The sequence below is a fragment of the Delphinapterus leucas genome, chromosome 13, assembly GCF_059928025.1.
Source record: "Delphinapterus leucas isolate spDelLeu-1000000601 "Yukka" chromosome 13, BTC_Dleu_Yukka2, whole genome shotgun sequence".
NCBI lineage: Eukaryota > Metazoa > Chordata > Mammalia > Artiodactyla > Monodontidae > Delphinapterus > Delphinapterus leucas.
In genome coordinates, this window is record NC_143141.1 from 12,495,179 (window position 1) to 12,511,047 (window position 15,869).

The 15,869-nt window shown below is 51.2% G+C and overlaps 1 protein-coding gene and 1 pseudogene across 3 annotated transcripts in view; both read left to right on the plus strand.

Moving 5' to 3' along the window:
* The first annotated feature begins 10,260 nt into the window (after window positions 1-10,260).
* CHCHD5 (coiled-coil-helix-coiled-coil-helix domain containing 5) lies at window positions 10,261-14,365 on the plus strand. 2 transcript variants are annotated; one of them, XM_022599160.3, is made up of 4 exons: window positions 10,261-10,371; window positions 11,505-11,645; window positions 11,734-11,899; window positions 14,186-14,365. In XM_022599160.3, coding segments are annotated over exons 1-4 (333 nt in total). In that variant the 5' UTR covers window positions 10,261-10,369; the 3' UTR covers window positions 14,210-14,365. The 2 variants fall into 2 exon arrangements, with proteins under 2 accessions (XP_022454868.1, XP_022454869.1); XM_022599161.3 differs by lacking the exon at window positions 10,261-10,371 and adding an exon at window positions 10,386-10,605.
* A 130-nt stretch (window positions 14,366-14,495) lies between these two features.
* Window positions 14,496-15,869, plus strand: part of LOC111187449 (axin interactor, dorsalization-associated protein pseudogene) — a 32,269-nt pseudogene continuing 30,895 nt past the window's right edge. Inside the window, exons 1-2 of the transcript XR_016395351.1 lie at window positions 14,496-14,811; window positions 15,227-15,301. The product of XR_016395351.1 is annotated as an axin interactor, dorsalization-associated protein pseudogene (transcript). The remainder of the gene's footprint in view (window positions 14,812-15,226; window positions 15,302-15,869) is intronic.

The following is a 15,869-nucleotide window of genomic DNA, read 5'->3' on the forward strand; positions in this document are numbered from 1 at the left end:
CTCCTTTGGCCTCCTTTTGGCCCACAGCTCTGGAGGACCTGGAGGAAGGAGGGCGCTGGGACCCATTCGTCAGCTGCAGCTCATGAAACTGCACCTCTTCTAAGCCTCGCACCCCGTGAACCTGCAGCGGGTAAGGAGGGCTCGGGCAGTGCTGAGGAGGGGGCCAGGGCCGCGGGAGCCCCAGCAGCCCAGTGCACGAGGAAAGGAGTTGCACTGGGTGGGCGGCGGAGGTCTTGTCTAAGACTGGTCCCCAGGAGGGAGCTGCTCCCCTGCTCCCAGGGGGCAGAAGAGTCTGAGTCCGACCTCATGAGGGCACCGCGTCCTCCTCTCACCTGCAGCGTGCCTGCCATCACTCAGGAAGGCTGTTTCTGTAGCTTCTCTAGGACACAGCCACAGCTTCCACCTCTTCCCCAAAACCTCCCCTGCCCAGCACCTTAATACAGGCCTGACAGCACGGCAGGAACCTGCAGGTATACCCTCCTCCAGGCCTCCCGGCCCTGCCTAGACTGGCAAACGGCTGGAATCCAGAAGCTGCAGTCGAGGATGGAGGGGTTTTTTTTGTCTGCGTCGGCTCTTCGTTGCGGCAAGCGGGATCTTTTTGTTGCGGCGCTCGGGCTTCTCTCTAGTGGCGTGCGGGCTCCAGGGTGCGTAGGCTCTATGGTCTGCGGCACGCGGGCTCTAGTTGATGTGCGTGGGCTCTGTAGTTGCAGCGCACGGGCTCTCTAGTTGTGGCACGCAGGCTCAGTAGTTGCGGCACGCAGGCTTAGTTGCCCCGCGGCATGTGGGATCTTAGTTCCCTGACCAGGAATCGAACCCACGTCCCCTGTACTGGAAGGTGGATTCTTTACGAATGGACCACCAGGGAAGTCCCCACTGAGGATAGAATTTATCACAGTTCCGATTTTTAAACTGAAGGGCCTACGATGGAGAAAAGGGGGCAAGAGACCCCCTCAGAGTATGTGGTTTCCTCTAACAATTTCCTGTGCCACTCTTTCCACAGGAGGGGAGGCCCTGAAGTTCCACGTCACTGAGAAAAGGTGGAAGGTGGCTGGCAGGGTGTATCCTCTCACCGCTGTCCTCACACCGGGAGACTTTACGTGTGCGGGGCTCCTCAGGAGTTGCCTCCCCTCCAGCATGCCCTACAACCTAAGATCAGGAGTGTGGAGCTTCCAGAAAAGACAGAAGGAAGCCCAAGAGTTGAGGGTGGTGGGTGAAGCCACCCGAGAGGAGAGGAGCCCGTGGGACCAAGAGACCCTCTCCTGGTCTACAGAGCCTTCTCGTAACACCCCGTCAGGAAACCACCTGTACGCCCAGGCACCATCACAGGCTGCCTCACAGCCCCTTCGAGGGATCAAGGGTCAGCACTCACTTTGCTGCCAGGTCGGAGATCATCTGGTCAAAGTCATGTCGGTGCTGCCATCCGTGACGGCCCTCAGTCTGGCCAGGGATCGAAGCCCTGAACTAAAACTCTCTCTGAGTCAGTCTACAAGTGCATCCTCCCATCATACAACCCTGCCCCTCACCAACTCCGACACGCGCTCCCTGCAAGGCGCTATGTCTTCCTGTGTCTAGCTTATTTCACCGAGCAAACACTGCATGATCTACTTGATATGTGGAATCTAAACAAGTAAAACTTCCCTGGTGGCGCAGTGGTTACGAATCTGCCTGCCAACGCAGGGGACGTGGGTTCAAGCCCTGGTCCTAGAGGATCCCACATGCCGCGGAGCAACTAAGCCCGCGCGCCACAACTGCTGAAGCCCGTGTGCCCAGAGCCTGTGCTTCGCAACAAGAGAGGCCACTGCAGTCAGAGGCCCGCGCACCGCAATGAAGAGTGGCCCCCACTCGCTGCAACTAAAGAAAGCTGGTGCACAGCAACGAAGCCAAAAATAAATGGATAAATAAATTAATAAAAACAAACAAACTCTGTGGAGCTAAAACATAATTTAAATAAATAAATAAATACAATTAAAAAGTCAAACTCATAGGAGCAGAGTAGCCAGGCCCAGGGAGTGGGGGAAATGGGGAGATGTTGGTCATAAGGGCACAAACTCAGTTATAGGATGAGTAAGTCCTAGAGACCTAATGTACAGCATGGTGACCACAGTTAGCAATAATGTCTCTTGTAAGCTAATGACACTCAAGAAAAGGATCCAGTAATCTAGCAACAATCTACTCTACCTTGAAGGAACACCAGGCACACTCAAGCCACAAACCCTGACAGCTAAGACACAAGACAATAGGGAACTACCTGGCGGTCCAGAAGTTAGGGCTCTGCACTTTCAATGCTGAGGGCCAGAGTTCAATCCCTGGTCGGGGAGCTAAGACCCCACAAGCCATGTGGCATGGCCAAAAAAACAACAAAAAACCCACAAGACTATAGATATGGGGTCTATGTCTTGTTACATGAAATCGGGGAGTTAATGGTCCTCGAAAAGTATCATTTCTGCATGTAGCCGAGACAGGACTTTGTATAGGTGAAAGGGTGAAGAAACTAGGTGAAAGGGGACATTATACCGAAACCTGAGATGAATTACCATATTTTAGTATATGTCACCACCCTAATATACATAGGATTTAAATAGCACCATGACGGTCTCAGACCATATAGGGTTAAAGGAGGAACTAATGATGTAAGCCTTGATGTCTACCCAAGAATGAGGAAAAAGGTGGTCTTCTCCCCTCCCCATTTTCTTTGATTATAAAAATGGAGCCCTCTTTGCTCTTGCGGCTGCGCCTTGCCTGCCCGCGTGTCTCTCTCACAACTGTCCTACGCTAATAAACTCACTCTTTGAATAACACTTTACCTCACGCTGAATTCTTTCTGCATCAAAACAAAAGAACCTGGGGCTTCCCTGGTGGCGCAGTGGTTGAGAGTCCGCCTGCCGATGCTAGGGGACACGGGTTCGTGCCCCAGTCCGGGAGGATCCCACGTGCCGCGGAGCGGCTGGGCCCGTGAGCCGTGGCCGCTGAGCCTGCGCGTCCGGAGCCTGTGCTCCGCAACGGGAGATGCCACGGCAGTGAGAGGCCCGCGTACCGCAAAAAAAACCCAAAAAACAAAAGAACCTGAGCTTCAGTAAGTCCTGACACCAGGTGAGCAGTTTTAATGAAAAGACAGTGGGCTCGAGTCCGCTCCTAAGGGGTCATGGGTTCAAGTCCCAATCTGAGTTCTGGCTGGGTTCAAGTTCCATCCGAGAATTGAGTGTGGTTTCAAGGTGATGGATACGTTCATCAGCTTAATTGTGGTAATCATTTCACAATCTATACTGTATCGAAGCACCACATTGCCCACCATAGAAATATCATTTTCATTTGTCATACATACCTCCTTAAAGCTGGGGGGAGAGGGGAACAAAAAAACAAAACCCTGATGTGCCCTGACCCCTTCCCTCTTTCCCTGGCCAGTCCCCTTCCAGACAACCTGCTCCCCTATACCATTCCTTTCACCACACCTTGCTCCCTTCCTGCTGAAATGTGCAAATCTCACATAAAATCAAACAGCGGATTCTTCGTCTCCCTCTCAATCTCCCCCAGTTCTCAGTGCTGCCCTCAGCTAAGCGTCAGAAAGAAAGCCATCATTAACCCTGCTCAGCGGGGCCTGTGTTTTTGAGTAGGTACTTTTTAACCTAAATGAATCTTCTTAAAAAATAAATTTATCTATTTATTTATTTTTGGCTGCATTGGGTCCTCGTTGCTCTGCGTGGGCTTTCTCTAATTGCGGCGAGCAGGGGCTACTCTTCGTTGCGGTGGCTTCTCTTGTTGTGGAGCACAGGCTCTAGGCGCGCAGGCTTCAGTAGTTGCATCACACGGGCTCAGTAGTTGTGGTGCACCAGCTTAGCTGCTCCGCGGCATGTGGGATCATCCCGGACCAGGGCTTGAACCCGCGTCCCCTGCATTGGCAGGTGGATTCTTAACCACAGCGCCACCAGGGAAGCCCCACGCAAACTTTTTTAACAAGCTGTTCCTTTACCTGCTGTTCTGTAAGACAAGCTCAAGAATTTCTGTTAGTCACCAGTTTCTGTTAACCCATTGGGGCAGAGTTTCCCTATCTACCGAGAGATAGCATCAGATTCCACAGGTTAAGGGCTCAGTCCTACAAGACTGCCTTCCCTTGCCCCCCGTACGCACACGCACTTCAGAGGGCAATCCTGAGTCCAGGTCGTCAACTGTGCTTCTGACCAACTGGCTACAGATTGGAGGTTTCAACAGTCCCCTCCTTTTGATCAATTAAGTTGCTAGAGTGGCTCGCAGAACTCAGAAAAAAACATTTTACTTGCTGTATGACCAAGGATATAACTGAGGATATAACTCAGAACAGCCAGATGGAAGAGGCGCACAGGGCAAGGTATGGGGAAAGGGCTTGAATGAAGCTTCCAAGTTCTGCAACAGGCACCCTCCCGCATCTGCACGTGTTCATCAACCTGGAAGTTCTCCAAACCCCTTCCTTTTGGGTTTTTATGGAGGTTTCATTACACAGGCACGAGTAATTAAATCACTGGCCATATATAATTGATTAAACCTCTGGCCCCTTCCCTCTCCCCAGAAGTCAGGAGGGTGAGACTGAAAGCTCCAATCATCTAATCTCAGGGTTGTTTCTCCTAGCAACCAGCCCCCATCCTTAGGTGTGGCCCCAAAGTCACCTCATTAGCATAACAAAAGACACCTTTGTTGCTCTCATTTCGTAGGAAATTCCAAGATTTCAGGAGCTCTGTGCTGAACAGTGGATGAAGACCAAATATTATGTTTATTATAATCATATCATCACACCTTCCCTGGACATTCTACCGAGAAAGTTGTCACCCTCTCAACACTTCCCAGTCCCTTCCCAGTTTGATCATCCTCTTTAATATTCATCACTCATTTAGTATATGCTTTTTTTATTTACTGTGATGACTGTTTCTCCCACTAGAATGTTCAGTTCCACTCTGGTACTGCTGAAATAAAACTTTACAGGCTCAAGATAGAGCCAATCCAGCCCTGGGTGCCAGGCCTGCAAACCGAAACTTAGGTAACTTTCATATCCCTGTAATGCTCCACTTGACCAGAAGCACAGTATGTCCAGTTGGCCAATACCCAAATGCCAAGCCAACTCTGGGCTTATTTCCTTCTTCCTTGTCACCTCAAACAAGGTTGAATATGTGGCCCCAGCCTATCAGATATTTTCTGTTTCTCTCTTCCTTGTTCGTTATTCTTTATCCTATAAAAGCCTCCTGCCTTCCACCCCATTTTGTGGTTCTCTGGAGACTGTCTGCTTCACGAAGTGTTAAAATTTCTATCACCTGAATTGTCTTCTTTAACTTTTTATCAGTATAAATTTTTGTCTGTTTTATTCACTGCTGTCTCCCCAGCTGGTAGAACAGTTCCTGGCACATATATGGCACTTAATATTAGTGTGTGAAATAAAATTCATATTTATGACAAGAAAAAAAATTTTTTTTTTTTTTAGCTGTGTTGGGTCTTCGCTGCTGTGCACGGGCTTTCTCTAGTTGCGGTGAGCGGGGGCTACTCTTCATTGTGGTGCGTGGGCTTCTCATTGTGGTGTGGCTTCTCTTGTCACAGAGCACAGGCTCTAGGCATGTGCGCTTCAGTAGCTGCAGCACGTGGGTTCAGTAGTTGTGGCATGCGGGCCCTAGAGCATGCGGGCTTCAGTAGTTGTGGCCTCTGGGCTCAGTAGTTGTGGCTCATGGGCTTAGTTGCTCCGCGACATGTGGGATCTTCCTGGACCAGGGATAGAAACCGGGTGCCCTGCATTGGCAGGTGGATTCTAGCCACTGCACCACCAGGGAAGCCCAAGAAAAATGTGAACATAAAAATTCTTCTCTGCCCTTTGGCCTCCCCTCTCCCCACCACACTGTGCACTGTGCATCTGCATTAGGCATTGACCAAACCTCCCCCCTAAGCAGAAATACCTACTCAACCATAAACAGCAACATTCTCCTGGCATAAATAAGACAACTCCTTAAAAAATGACATTCCTTCTTGATCTTATAAAGGGTCACATGACCCACTGTGATGGTGCTCAAATCTGGAATTACGTAAACTGTCAATAATACATCCTTTAATGTACAGCCCTCTGTCTCAAAAAACTTATATAAACTGTGTCTTGACTTCTAAAGGGTGGAACAGTTCTCAGAACTTTCTGAGATGCTCCTCCCAGGTTATTATCCTCAAATTTGGCTCAAATAAAAATTTCCAGGGACTTTCCTGGTGGCACAGTGGGTAAGACTCCATGCTCCCAATGCAGGGGGCCCAGGTTCGATACGTGGTCAGGGAACTAGATCCCTCCTGCACGCCACAACTAAGAGTTCACATGCCACAACTAAGGAGCCCATCTGCCGCAACTAAGACCTGGCACAACCTAAATAAATAAATAAATATTTTTTAAGAATAAAATAAAAATTTCCAATTGTCTCTTAGATCAACTGATGAGTTTTCCGTCAACAGTGAATAACTGGATCTCATGTTACTGTCAACAAAAAATTAATCAGTGGTCAATCTAAGACATGGAAAATATTACTCAAGCCAACCTGAGGGCTATAACCCAGGAGACAGTCTTTCAGGAAGTTCTGAGGACTGTTCTGCTTGTTAGAGGTCAAGGCACAGTTATATAAGTTTTTGAGACAAAGGCTTATACATCAAAGTAACATACTGACAGTTAACACAGCCCAACAAGGAGAGTAGTGGGTCATCGCGATTGCTTGCAGGATTGAGAAAGGAATGTTATCTCCTAGGAGTTACTTTGCTGGTGCCAGGAGGATTGGCTTTTTTTTTTCTCTTTGTCAAGTAGGCATTTCTGTATCTTCTTAGGGGATCTAGTTGATGTATAATGCAGATGCCCCATGCACAATGAAAGGGAGGGGGTAGTGGCTCAAATGGGCAGAGAGAGAATTTTGTTTTCCTTTTTTTATTTTGAGAATTTTATGTTTAAATATTTTCTTGTACTGCCTTAAAAACAATTTTATTTCATCATTATCCTCATGCAATCCTATGAGCACGCTGTTTCATTCATTCCACTATTACTCGGCCAGGCCCCATGCTGTGGGGTAGCCAGCAGTGACCATGATACAGATACAAAGCCCCTTCTCTCATGGGCTTCACAGGGCTTTGAAGCAGGCAGAAAATAAGCCAACAAATATATACAATAATAATTGTAAAAAGTAATAAACAGAACCAAAATTAAAAGAGTCAGGAGGTCAGAAGGGGGCGCACTCACACCCTAACACATAACTGAACCCAACAGGAAGAGATTCCTCTTCTTCCCTAGCAAGAGCTCAGCCAATGAGACTGTCAGGACTTAGCCAATAAAAAGCCGCTAAACTTCAAACTCCCAATCCCTCCAATGGACTCTGTTTACTACAGTCCTCCCAATTTCCTTTTCCCCTCTTTAAAAGAGCTCCTTGCTGTGCTGGGACTTGCACCTGGCTTGCTATGGTTGCAGACCTGTTAACTGTATTGCTTTACTGATCTCGAATAAACCCACTTTTGCTGGAGAAATAACTGGCAGCCTATTTGTTTTAGGTCAACATAACAAACTGATAAGGCTAGAAAGAAAATACAAAGTGCTCCATACCAGGTGCTTTGCATGTCATCTATGTTTCTACTCACAAGGAAATCCTGAAACATCTGTTACAAGGAAACTGAAACACAGAGAGAAGTACTCTGTCCGAGATCTCAGGTTTAAACCCAGATCTGCTTCACTCCAAACCCTAGGGTCACTTGGGTCCCCCTTACCTTTGATTCCTAAAGAGGAAGTTAGTTACACTCTTGAGCCACAGGCCAAAAGGCAACTAGAAGTTTGGAGGCATGAGTGTCAGACGTTTGAAACCCTTCCCTGGAGGAAGCATATTACCTAGACTTTGGGATAAGACTCAGGGGGAGGCATGGGACAGGTTAAGATTTCACTCTCCCAGGAAGGGAAAACCTGAGAATTTAGTCTACATTTGAAGCCAAAGAGAAGAGACGCTGACGCTGTTCCCTTCCTCTCTTCCAGGCTCCATGCTAAAACGCTCATATATACTATATCTTGTGAAGAATTTCACTGTTATCATCCCCATTTTACAGACGAGCACACTTGCAACCAAGGAGGACCCTTTGGGGCCCTTCCAGAACACACTTCCTCCCCATGTCCTCTGCCTACCTTCTGTCTGTAGAAAAACTTTAGCCTCCTGGGCCTTCCCCGAGTTCCAAAGAGGAAATTGAATCAGAGAAGTGAGAAAATGCAGAAAGGAAAACCGTCAAACAAGACAAAATAATAATAGTTTAGCCATTAAACAAAGTCAAGGCCCTTTAGTTCCTCCTCAGGGGCTACAGATAATATTCTGAGCCGTGTCCTTTGAGCTGTTTTGCACATACTGAAACCCTCACCAGATGGAGGCACGCAGACCCCAGACTGGTTGGAACCAGAAAGGTGATGATGCTAACTCCCACCAACCAATGAGAAGAATGTCTAGAGCTGATCACACACCCCACAACCCCTCTCCCCTCACTCTGTCTTTTTTTTTTTTTTTCGGTATGCGGGCCTCTCACTGTTGTGGCCTCTCCCGTTGCGGAGCACAGGCTCGGGACGCGCGGGCCCAGCGGCCGTGGCTCACGGGCCCCAGCCGCTCTGCAGCATGTGGGATCCTCCCGGACCGGGGCACGAACCCGTGTCCCCTGCATCGGCAGGCGGACTCTCAACCACTGTGCCACAAGGGAAGCTCCCTCACCCTGTCTTTAAAAACCTTTCCCTGGGAACTCCCTGGCAGTCCAGTTGTTAGGACTTGGAGCTTTCAGTGCCCTGGGCCAGGGTTCAATCCCTGGTCAGGAAACTAAGATCCCTCAAGCTGTGTTGTGGCCAAAACAAACAAATAAAAAAAATAAAAGAATGACAGAGCCGTTGCAGGTATGACAAAAACTGGCTAGAACCGATTAGGCCCAAGATGGAGGAAGATTCAACTCCCAGAAGACCTTGAACCTCATTATACACTAACATATGCAAATGACATGCCCACAGGTGCCAGGATGACCACAGGACGCCAAAAAGTGGGCAGGGACCCAATTCCTGGAAATCCCCGCCCCTTCCCCTAAGTAGTTAGACTACTCCTCCCACTTGCCTAAGAATTACCCAGCCCATAAAAACTAACCACTCCATATTTCCGGGCCACTCTCCCCTTTTGAGATGGATTGCATTCTGCTTACAGAGTGTATCTCTCTAAATAAATCCACTTCTTTCCTATCACTTTGTGTCTCACTGAATTCTTTCAGTAACCAGACAGAAAAAACCTGAGCTTCTGTAAGTCCTGATACCAGGTGTGCGAGCTCAATGAAAAGACAGTGAGTTAGAGTCCCAGCCCCTGGGTTCCAGTCCCATCTGAGCTGTGCTGTTCCAGTTCGGTAACATACTGAGACTCCAAGCAATTGTCACGTGCTCACAAATGGCTCTTGTTCCTCTAAGCCACTATGATTAACTACGTTTTACGTTCATTTTGGCTCACCCTGGGTCTGGAAAAAGCTCTGCACACAAGACAGCAGGACTGACGCTCAGTTCTCTGACCAAGGGATACTCACACGGAGCCTCATACCTGAAGACAGACGAGGAGGCGGAAACGTTGTCATATGATGAAGAATTACAGAGAACTAACTTCCCCAATGTGGCAGGGAGCCAAGACTAAAACTCACGTCCGCCTTGGCTTCATAATTTATGCCAAGGGGTAGGGGACACGGTCTGGGTAACCCAGGCTGAGTAGACGAGAGGTCCAGGCCTCCTTCTCCTGCTCCCGGGGTGACCCCCTTCCCACCCGCTCCGCCTCGCGTACAACCAGCGTCCCCAGAGGCTAGTGAGCGCACGCGCAGAGGAGAAGATGCAGAGGGGCATCAGGTATCAGGTTCCGTGTCCGGGCACCCAGCAGCCCGCAGCCACGGCGCCCAACCAAGCCGCGAACGGCAGCATGTTGAGGGGTCGCAGCAGCGGCAGCCGCTGGCCACAAGCTCCAGTAAGGCGGCTAAAGGCGCGTGCGGCTGCGGCCAAGTACAGGAGCGGCGCACACCGGCGCCGCACTCGCGTTAGAGCGGAAGTACCGCGATTCTTCCCAGTACTTCCGGTGAATTCCCGGTGCCGCCAGGGCCAGCCGGAAATTGAAGGGCACAAAGTACCGAGCCGGCTGGGGCCGGAACGTGGCTACGCCAGGCTCCACCATTAGAGGTCGGGGCCGGAAGGAGAAGTAGGGCGCCGCCATGACGGGTTGGGCCTAAAGGGAACTGGGCTGCCTGTCTGCTCTGCGACCGGGTAAATACGAGGCAAGGAGGGCTGGGCTGGGCGCCGCCATGACAACCTGATACCGGAAAAGGCGGGGCTATCCTCCCTCATTGATCCTCCTCCGGCATCGGCCTCAGGATGTGAGTAGCGGGATCCCCTACCCCGTAACTGCCCCCGTATTCTTTCTCTTCCCCAGTGATCTGGACTTAGGCCAGGACTCCGGGAAGAAGGATTGGCCACTCTGTTCCCTGGAGATCCCGAGCCTTAGGATTCAGCGCTGTCCTTCACGAGCCTCAGTTCTGCGCGTGTTCAGGCCCCGCTCTCTGAGCGTTTAGGCTCCGCCCCTCTCTCGGGTGATAACGGAGGACTTTCAGGTCCAGTCTCTCAACACCCCAAGCCTTGCCCCCCAAAACACCGGGTCTCGTCCCTCACCCTGCAACCCTACGACTCCAGACTTCTCCCAGGACCTCTAGGACTCTTAGAGCCGTCCTTTTAGAGCTCCAGGTTCCTCCCCCTGGATCATCTGACTTTTACCTTTTGGAACTTCCGGGTCTGTCGAGTATGTCAGATCTCACCTATAGGGCCCACAGACTTGTTCTTAGACACCACTGATCTCACGCTGGATTTCCAGACCTTGTTCCCAAGAACTTGAAGAGCCTATTTGTAGGACCCTCCAGATTTACCCTAGAGCCCCAGCCTCACCCAGGGCTTCCAGATCATGCCCCTAGGACCCTGAGACCCACCCCAGGACCCCCAAACCTGCCCCAGGGCCTCAAGTCTCCCTTTCAGTACCCCTGTCTTCAGGTCTCATCTCTAAGACCCTTTGGTCCAGAGACCCTTCCCCAGGACCCAAGACCTCAACCCTTGGACCTCTAACCCTCACTTTTAGGGCCTTCGAACTCATTTAGGGCTCCCAGGTTCTCTCGGAAAACTCTAGGTGTTACTTCTAAGGCCCTAGGCCTTCTCTTCATGATTCCCAAGCCTAAACTGGGGGATGCCCAGACTCCCAGACCCTTCTTCCAGAACCTCCACAGACTGCCTTGGAATAATCAGACCTTTTTTTCAGGACCTCCACTATCTCCCCAGAAGCTTCCAGCCTGCTCCACAGCCCCCAAGGCTCATGCCTTACCTCTCTACCTCCCTGGCCCTATCCCAGGACCCTTCAGACTCTGAGATTTGCCCAAGACCCCATGGGGTGCCACCCCAGACTCAGATCAGAATTCCCTTTCTTGCCTACTGCCTGGAATTATCCTCAGACTGTCACGTCCCACAGGCAGGCGGCCCTGGAGATCACTGCTCGCTACTGTGGCCGGGAGCTGGAGCAGTATGGCCAATGTGTGGCAGCCAAGCCTGAGTCATGGCAACGAGACTGTCACCACCTTAAGATGAGCATTGCTCAGTGCACGTCTGCCCAGTGAGTGTGGGCAAGTACGGGGCAGGTGGAGGGGGGGTAGGCAGTGGGGTGGAAATCTCCCCAGGCCTGAAATGCCCTGCTCCTGCAGCCCAGTCATCCGGCAGATCCGCCAGGCCTGTGCGGAGCCTTTTGAGGCCTTTGAGGAATGTCTTAGAAAGAACGAGGCAGCCGTGGGCAACTGTGCAGAACATGTGCGCCGCTTCCTGCAGTGTGCTGAGCAGGTGCAGCCGACACACACCTCCTCTACCGCAGAGGTAAGACAGCAGCTCAGCACTTCATCCCACCCTTTCATCTTCGTAGCTGCTCAGAGTAAAGACCTTGGAGTCAGCCTCAGCCCCACACAGACCTTTACCATGCATCCCGCTTCCAGAACATCAGCACGTGTTCCCCTCTTACCCATTCCATAGTCCCTGCTTTAGTCCAGCCGTCTCCTCCCCCGCCTCCACAGCCAAGGTACTTGCCCCAGCCTTCTCCCTGGTCTCCCTAAATCCCCTCTTACCTTGCCTCCATGCGGTGGCCAGAGAGAACATTTAGGAACTGAAAACTAGTCACATTACACCTTTGCTTAAAGCTCTTTGGTGACTCCTCATCCACACTGAGAACAAAATCCCAGGTTCCTGCTGCTTCTCTGTGTTCTTCCCCAGGCTGACCTGATCCACCTCCTCCCTTACCCACTCTCCCTTTCTCGTCCTCGTTGCCTCTCAGCTGTATGGGCAATGGGGGTAAGGATGGGGCAAAAAAGTCTTACCTGTTTTTAATGTATACAGTACCTAAACAGATATACACTATATCTATGGTATTAAAGTGTCATGGATGGGTGCAATTTTTAAAAAATGTCTAAAAAGACTCCTTGGGGGGCAATAATTTTTTTAAAAAAAAGGTTGAGAAATGCTGGTTTAGATGTTTACTGTCTCTCCCACTGGCCTGCAAGCTCCGAAGGCAAAAGTCACATCTTTCACCAGATCCCTCTCTCAACCCCCTCCCATTTGCCCCTCCCTCGGTTCCTGGGGCCCCATCTTCTCTGTTCGCACCCAGAAGAGAAGCCTTCTCTTGGACCTCCATGCTGTCTGTCTTACCTCATTCAGTCTGTTCTCTGTGAAGGTCCCAGAGTGATCCCAAAGGAACTCTGACTGTGTACTGCTTCATGGCTCGCATTGACCAGGCCAGGTCTACACCCCAGCACAGCCTCTGGGGCCCTGCAGGACATGGCCTCTGGCCCTGCCTCTACCCGACATCCACCTCAAGCTCTGTGTTTCCTGCCCCAGTGAACATGCAGCTACTCGAATGCCGGTCTCTCCTGCTGCCAGGCTTTTATCTCACTTTTCCTCTGCCTGGACTGCCCTTCCCATTCCATCTGGCTAATTCGTATCCCAGCTTCGATGTCACCTCCCCCAGAAAATCCCGTCATGGCCCGTCTCCATCCTCCCAAAATCCCTGAGCTCCCTCCACTATGGCTTATACTTTACTGCCTTGTGGCTGCTTCCCTCCCATCGCCTGTTTCAGAGGAGTTCTTGCCTAAAGACTGGGGAAATGCCCTTCTACCAGGCCCTGTAGACATTGGGTTTTGTTTTTTTAATAAGGCACAGATAAGTGAAAGGTTCAGGTTCCAAGAGCAGACACCAGTGAGACGGACTTTTAATTCTTTTCAGAAAATATTCAGTAATGATTGCATGCTGTTCACGCTAGTTTATTAATTATATTTTGGTGGTACTTCTTCCAAGTTTTTTGAGCATCTGAGCAAAGACCCCACCTTCCTATCTTAGGGCCAGTTGCTCCCTCCCTCCCGGAATGAGCAACCAAGGCTCTCCCTGGTCTTCCTGGGGTCAGCCCTGCCCTGCCCCCCTGCTACTCTCTGTCTCCCCGCTGGTAGCCAGAGGAGCTTTTAAAAACGGAAATGGGGTCACATCTGTCCCCTTTAAAGCCTGTGGTTTTCCAGCGCACTCAGAGTCATTAACCCCGCACCCAGGTCCTCCTGACTGCCTTCCCCTTCCCGGTAATGGCACCCCAGCTGCAGCTTTCCCTCTCCGATTGGGGGCAGTGAAATTCAGGCCTCCTCTCTTCTCTGGTCTCCAAAATAGCAAACACACAGGCTCATCTCGTAAAACACGGTATAAAGACATGTCACGTTAGCGCGGCTGACGGCGTGAAGTGCCGCTTGAACCTCCCGCTCCACACACCTCTGCCCTTCACCCCGATGCAGTTTCCTTCATAGGATTTACCCGCTGACACGTTTTTGTTCATTTGTGTCTGTCCCTCCCTGGAGTCAGCGATGTGTGTCTGCTGCATCCACTGCTGGGTCCCTAGTACCTGTCACAGTGCTGGGCACACAGCAGGTGCTGTGTAAACCCAGCAGAATGCTGCCTTCCCTGCTCCCAGTGATGGCTCGCTGCACCCGAGGTCATCACCTGACACCCTCTCCCTCCAGGCTGTGAGCTCGGCAAGGGCAGCCTCTGCCGTGTCTACCTGATCTCGCCAGCAGTGGTCCCAGGGCCAGGCACACAAGAGGTGCTAGTAGATGTTGATGCGGCTTTTTTCTGCAGGCACAGCCACTTCCTGCCTCCTGAGGACCCTTCAGACCGTAGGAGAACTGGACATGAGTGACTGCGCTTGATGCCTCCACCCCTGAAGCATGGCCAGGTGGAGTCCTGAGGGCTGTGGACATGGGCCTGGCTTCCCTGGACATCAAGGCTCACAATAAATAAAGACTCTACAGGCTCTGGCTCCTGCCTTCAGCACCTGTGGGCCCTGTTCCCCAGCTTCACCTAGTGCGCCAAGGAGGGGCCTGGGGCCTGGGGCAAGCTGCTCTGTCTGTTCACCAGGGTTAAGGCGACCCCTCTTCCCCCTCAGCTCTGCCAACATCCATTTCCTATCTCCTGCTGCACGGATACGGAGAAGGGCTCCTTCTCACCTTAACTGTAGCATTTACAAGTCTTCATTGAGTGTTTCCTTGAGGCTTAGGGGGCAATAAATAACACACCTCCTTCCCTCCTGAGTTCAGAACCAGTTGAGCAATAGACATGGGCATGAGGCAATGCAGGTGAAAACACTGGCTTTTGTATGGAAAACAGCTGCATTGACGGACGTGGCGTAGAGTTTGCTGCACTGGACTTCTCCTCTGTCTTGGTTTGCATCCTTCCAGAGTCCAACCCGGAGGATTTGAGTGCAGGTAGTATCTGGGGGCACGATTCCAGGAATACTCGTAGGGAAGTGGAGAGGTGTGACAGAGACGAAGGCAGCCAATAAAAGGTGCATCATCAAGCGGGTCACTGCTGTGGGCAGCTGAGGCTCAGCCCCACCTGGGACTTCTGGGAGGCGGCACAGAACATGCCTCAGTTCCCCCATCCCAGGGGCAAGGAAGTTGGGGTGTATGTGCACCAACTCCCCATCTGACACTGAGGGATGTTTTCATGGGCATTGACTGCCCTATGCGTGGTCGAGTGCCCTCCTGCCACCAAGAGAGGGCCCTGAGCAGAGAGCAGTGGGAAGTCAAGTGAGCAGCCTTCAGCACACAGGAGAGGGCGCTGAGTGGATCGGGTAGGTACCAGCAGTGGCCGCTGCAGCTTCTCAATGTTTCTCTGCAGGATTACAGGCTCCGTGGGCACAGCTGGTTGATCGTCTTCCTTCAGGGGAGGTCCTAAGGAGCAGAGGGTAGACAGGCAAGTATGCAGAGAGAGAGCCCAGAGCCTGCACCCAGCTTCACCATTCAGATAAGTTGCTCTTCCCTGGAGCGTAATCCAGACTTACAGAAACTGGAAGTGACTGGTCAGCGCTGGTCGGACTGGCCATTTGAAATCTAAGGCTTGTGCTCTGGCTTGGAAAAATGAGCTGGGAGTCTCTCCTGGGGATTTGACACCTAAAACAAAGGAACTTGTTGGTTAGCTTAGCAGCCAGGGTGGGAGTCCTATGCAGTCAGGGTTGCAGGGGCCCTTGGATGCCATGTGGCCCAAACAAGAAAACCCAGGTTGTGGAGAGAGGGTTGTGATCAGTTCCTGTGGTCCCTGAAAGGGCTGCTTGGGTCCTGGTGGCTTTCTGTTCCCAGCTCCAGTTTCCTTGGGCTGTGGATTGAGCCCTCAGATTTCTGTGTATGTTTTCAGCCAACCTGTCTTTACTTGAGTAAGCTAGGGTGGGGTTCTCTCCATGTGACTGAAAGAAGTGATAAGAGCAGACAAAATGGAGGTGGAGACTACGTTTTAGAACATCTCTAACAGGGCTCTCTTCCACTAG

Bases quoted from the DNA above. Each gene is read 5' to 3' on its own strand.
- CHCHD5 (XM_022599160.3), top strand. The intron at 11,646-11,733 runs GTGAGTGTGGGC...CTGCTCCTGCAG, and splicing joins GCTCAGTGCACGTCTGCCCA to CCCAGTCATCCGGCAGATCC. The intron at 11,900-14,185 runs GTAAGACAGCAG...TTTTTTCTGCAG, and splicing joins ACACCTCCTCTACCGCAGAG to GCACAGCCACTTCCTGCCTC.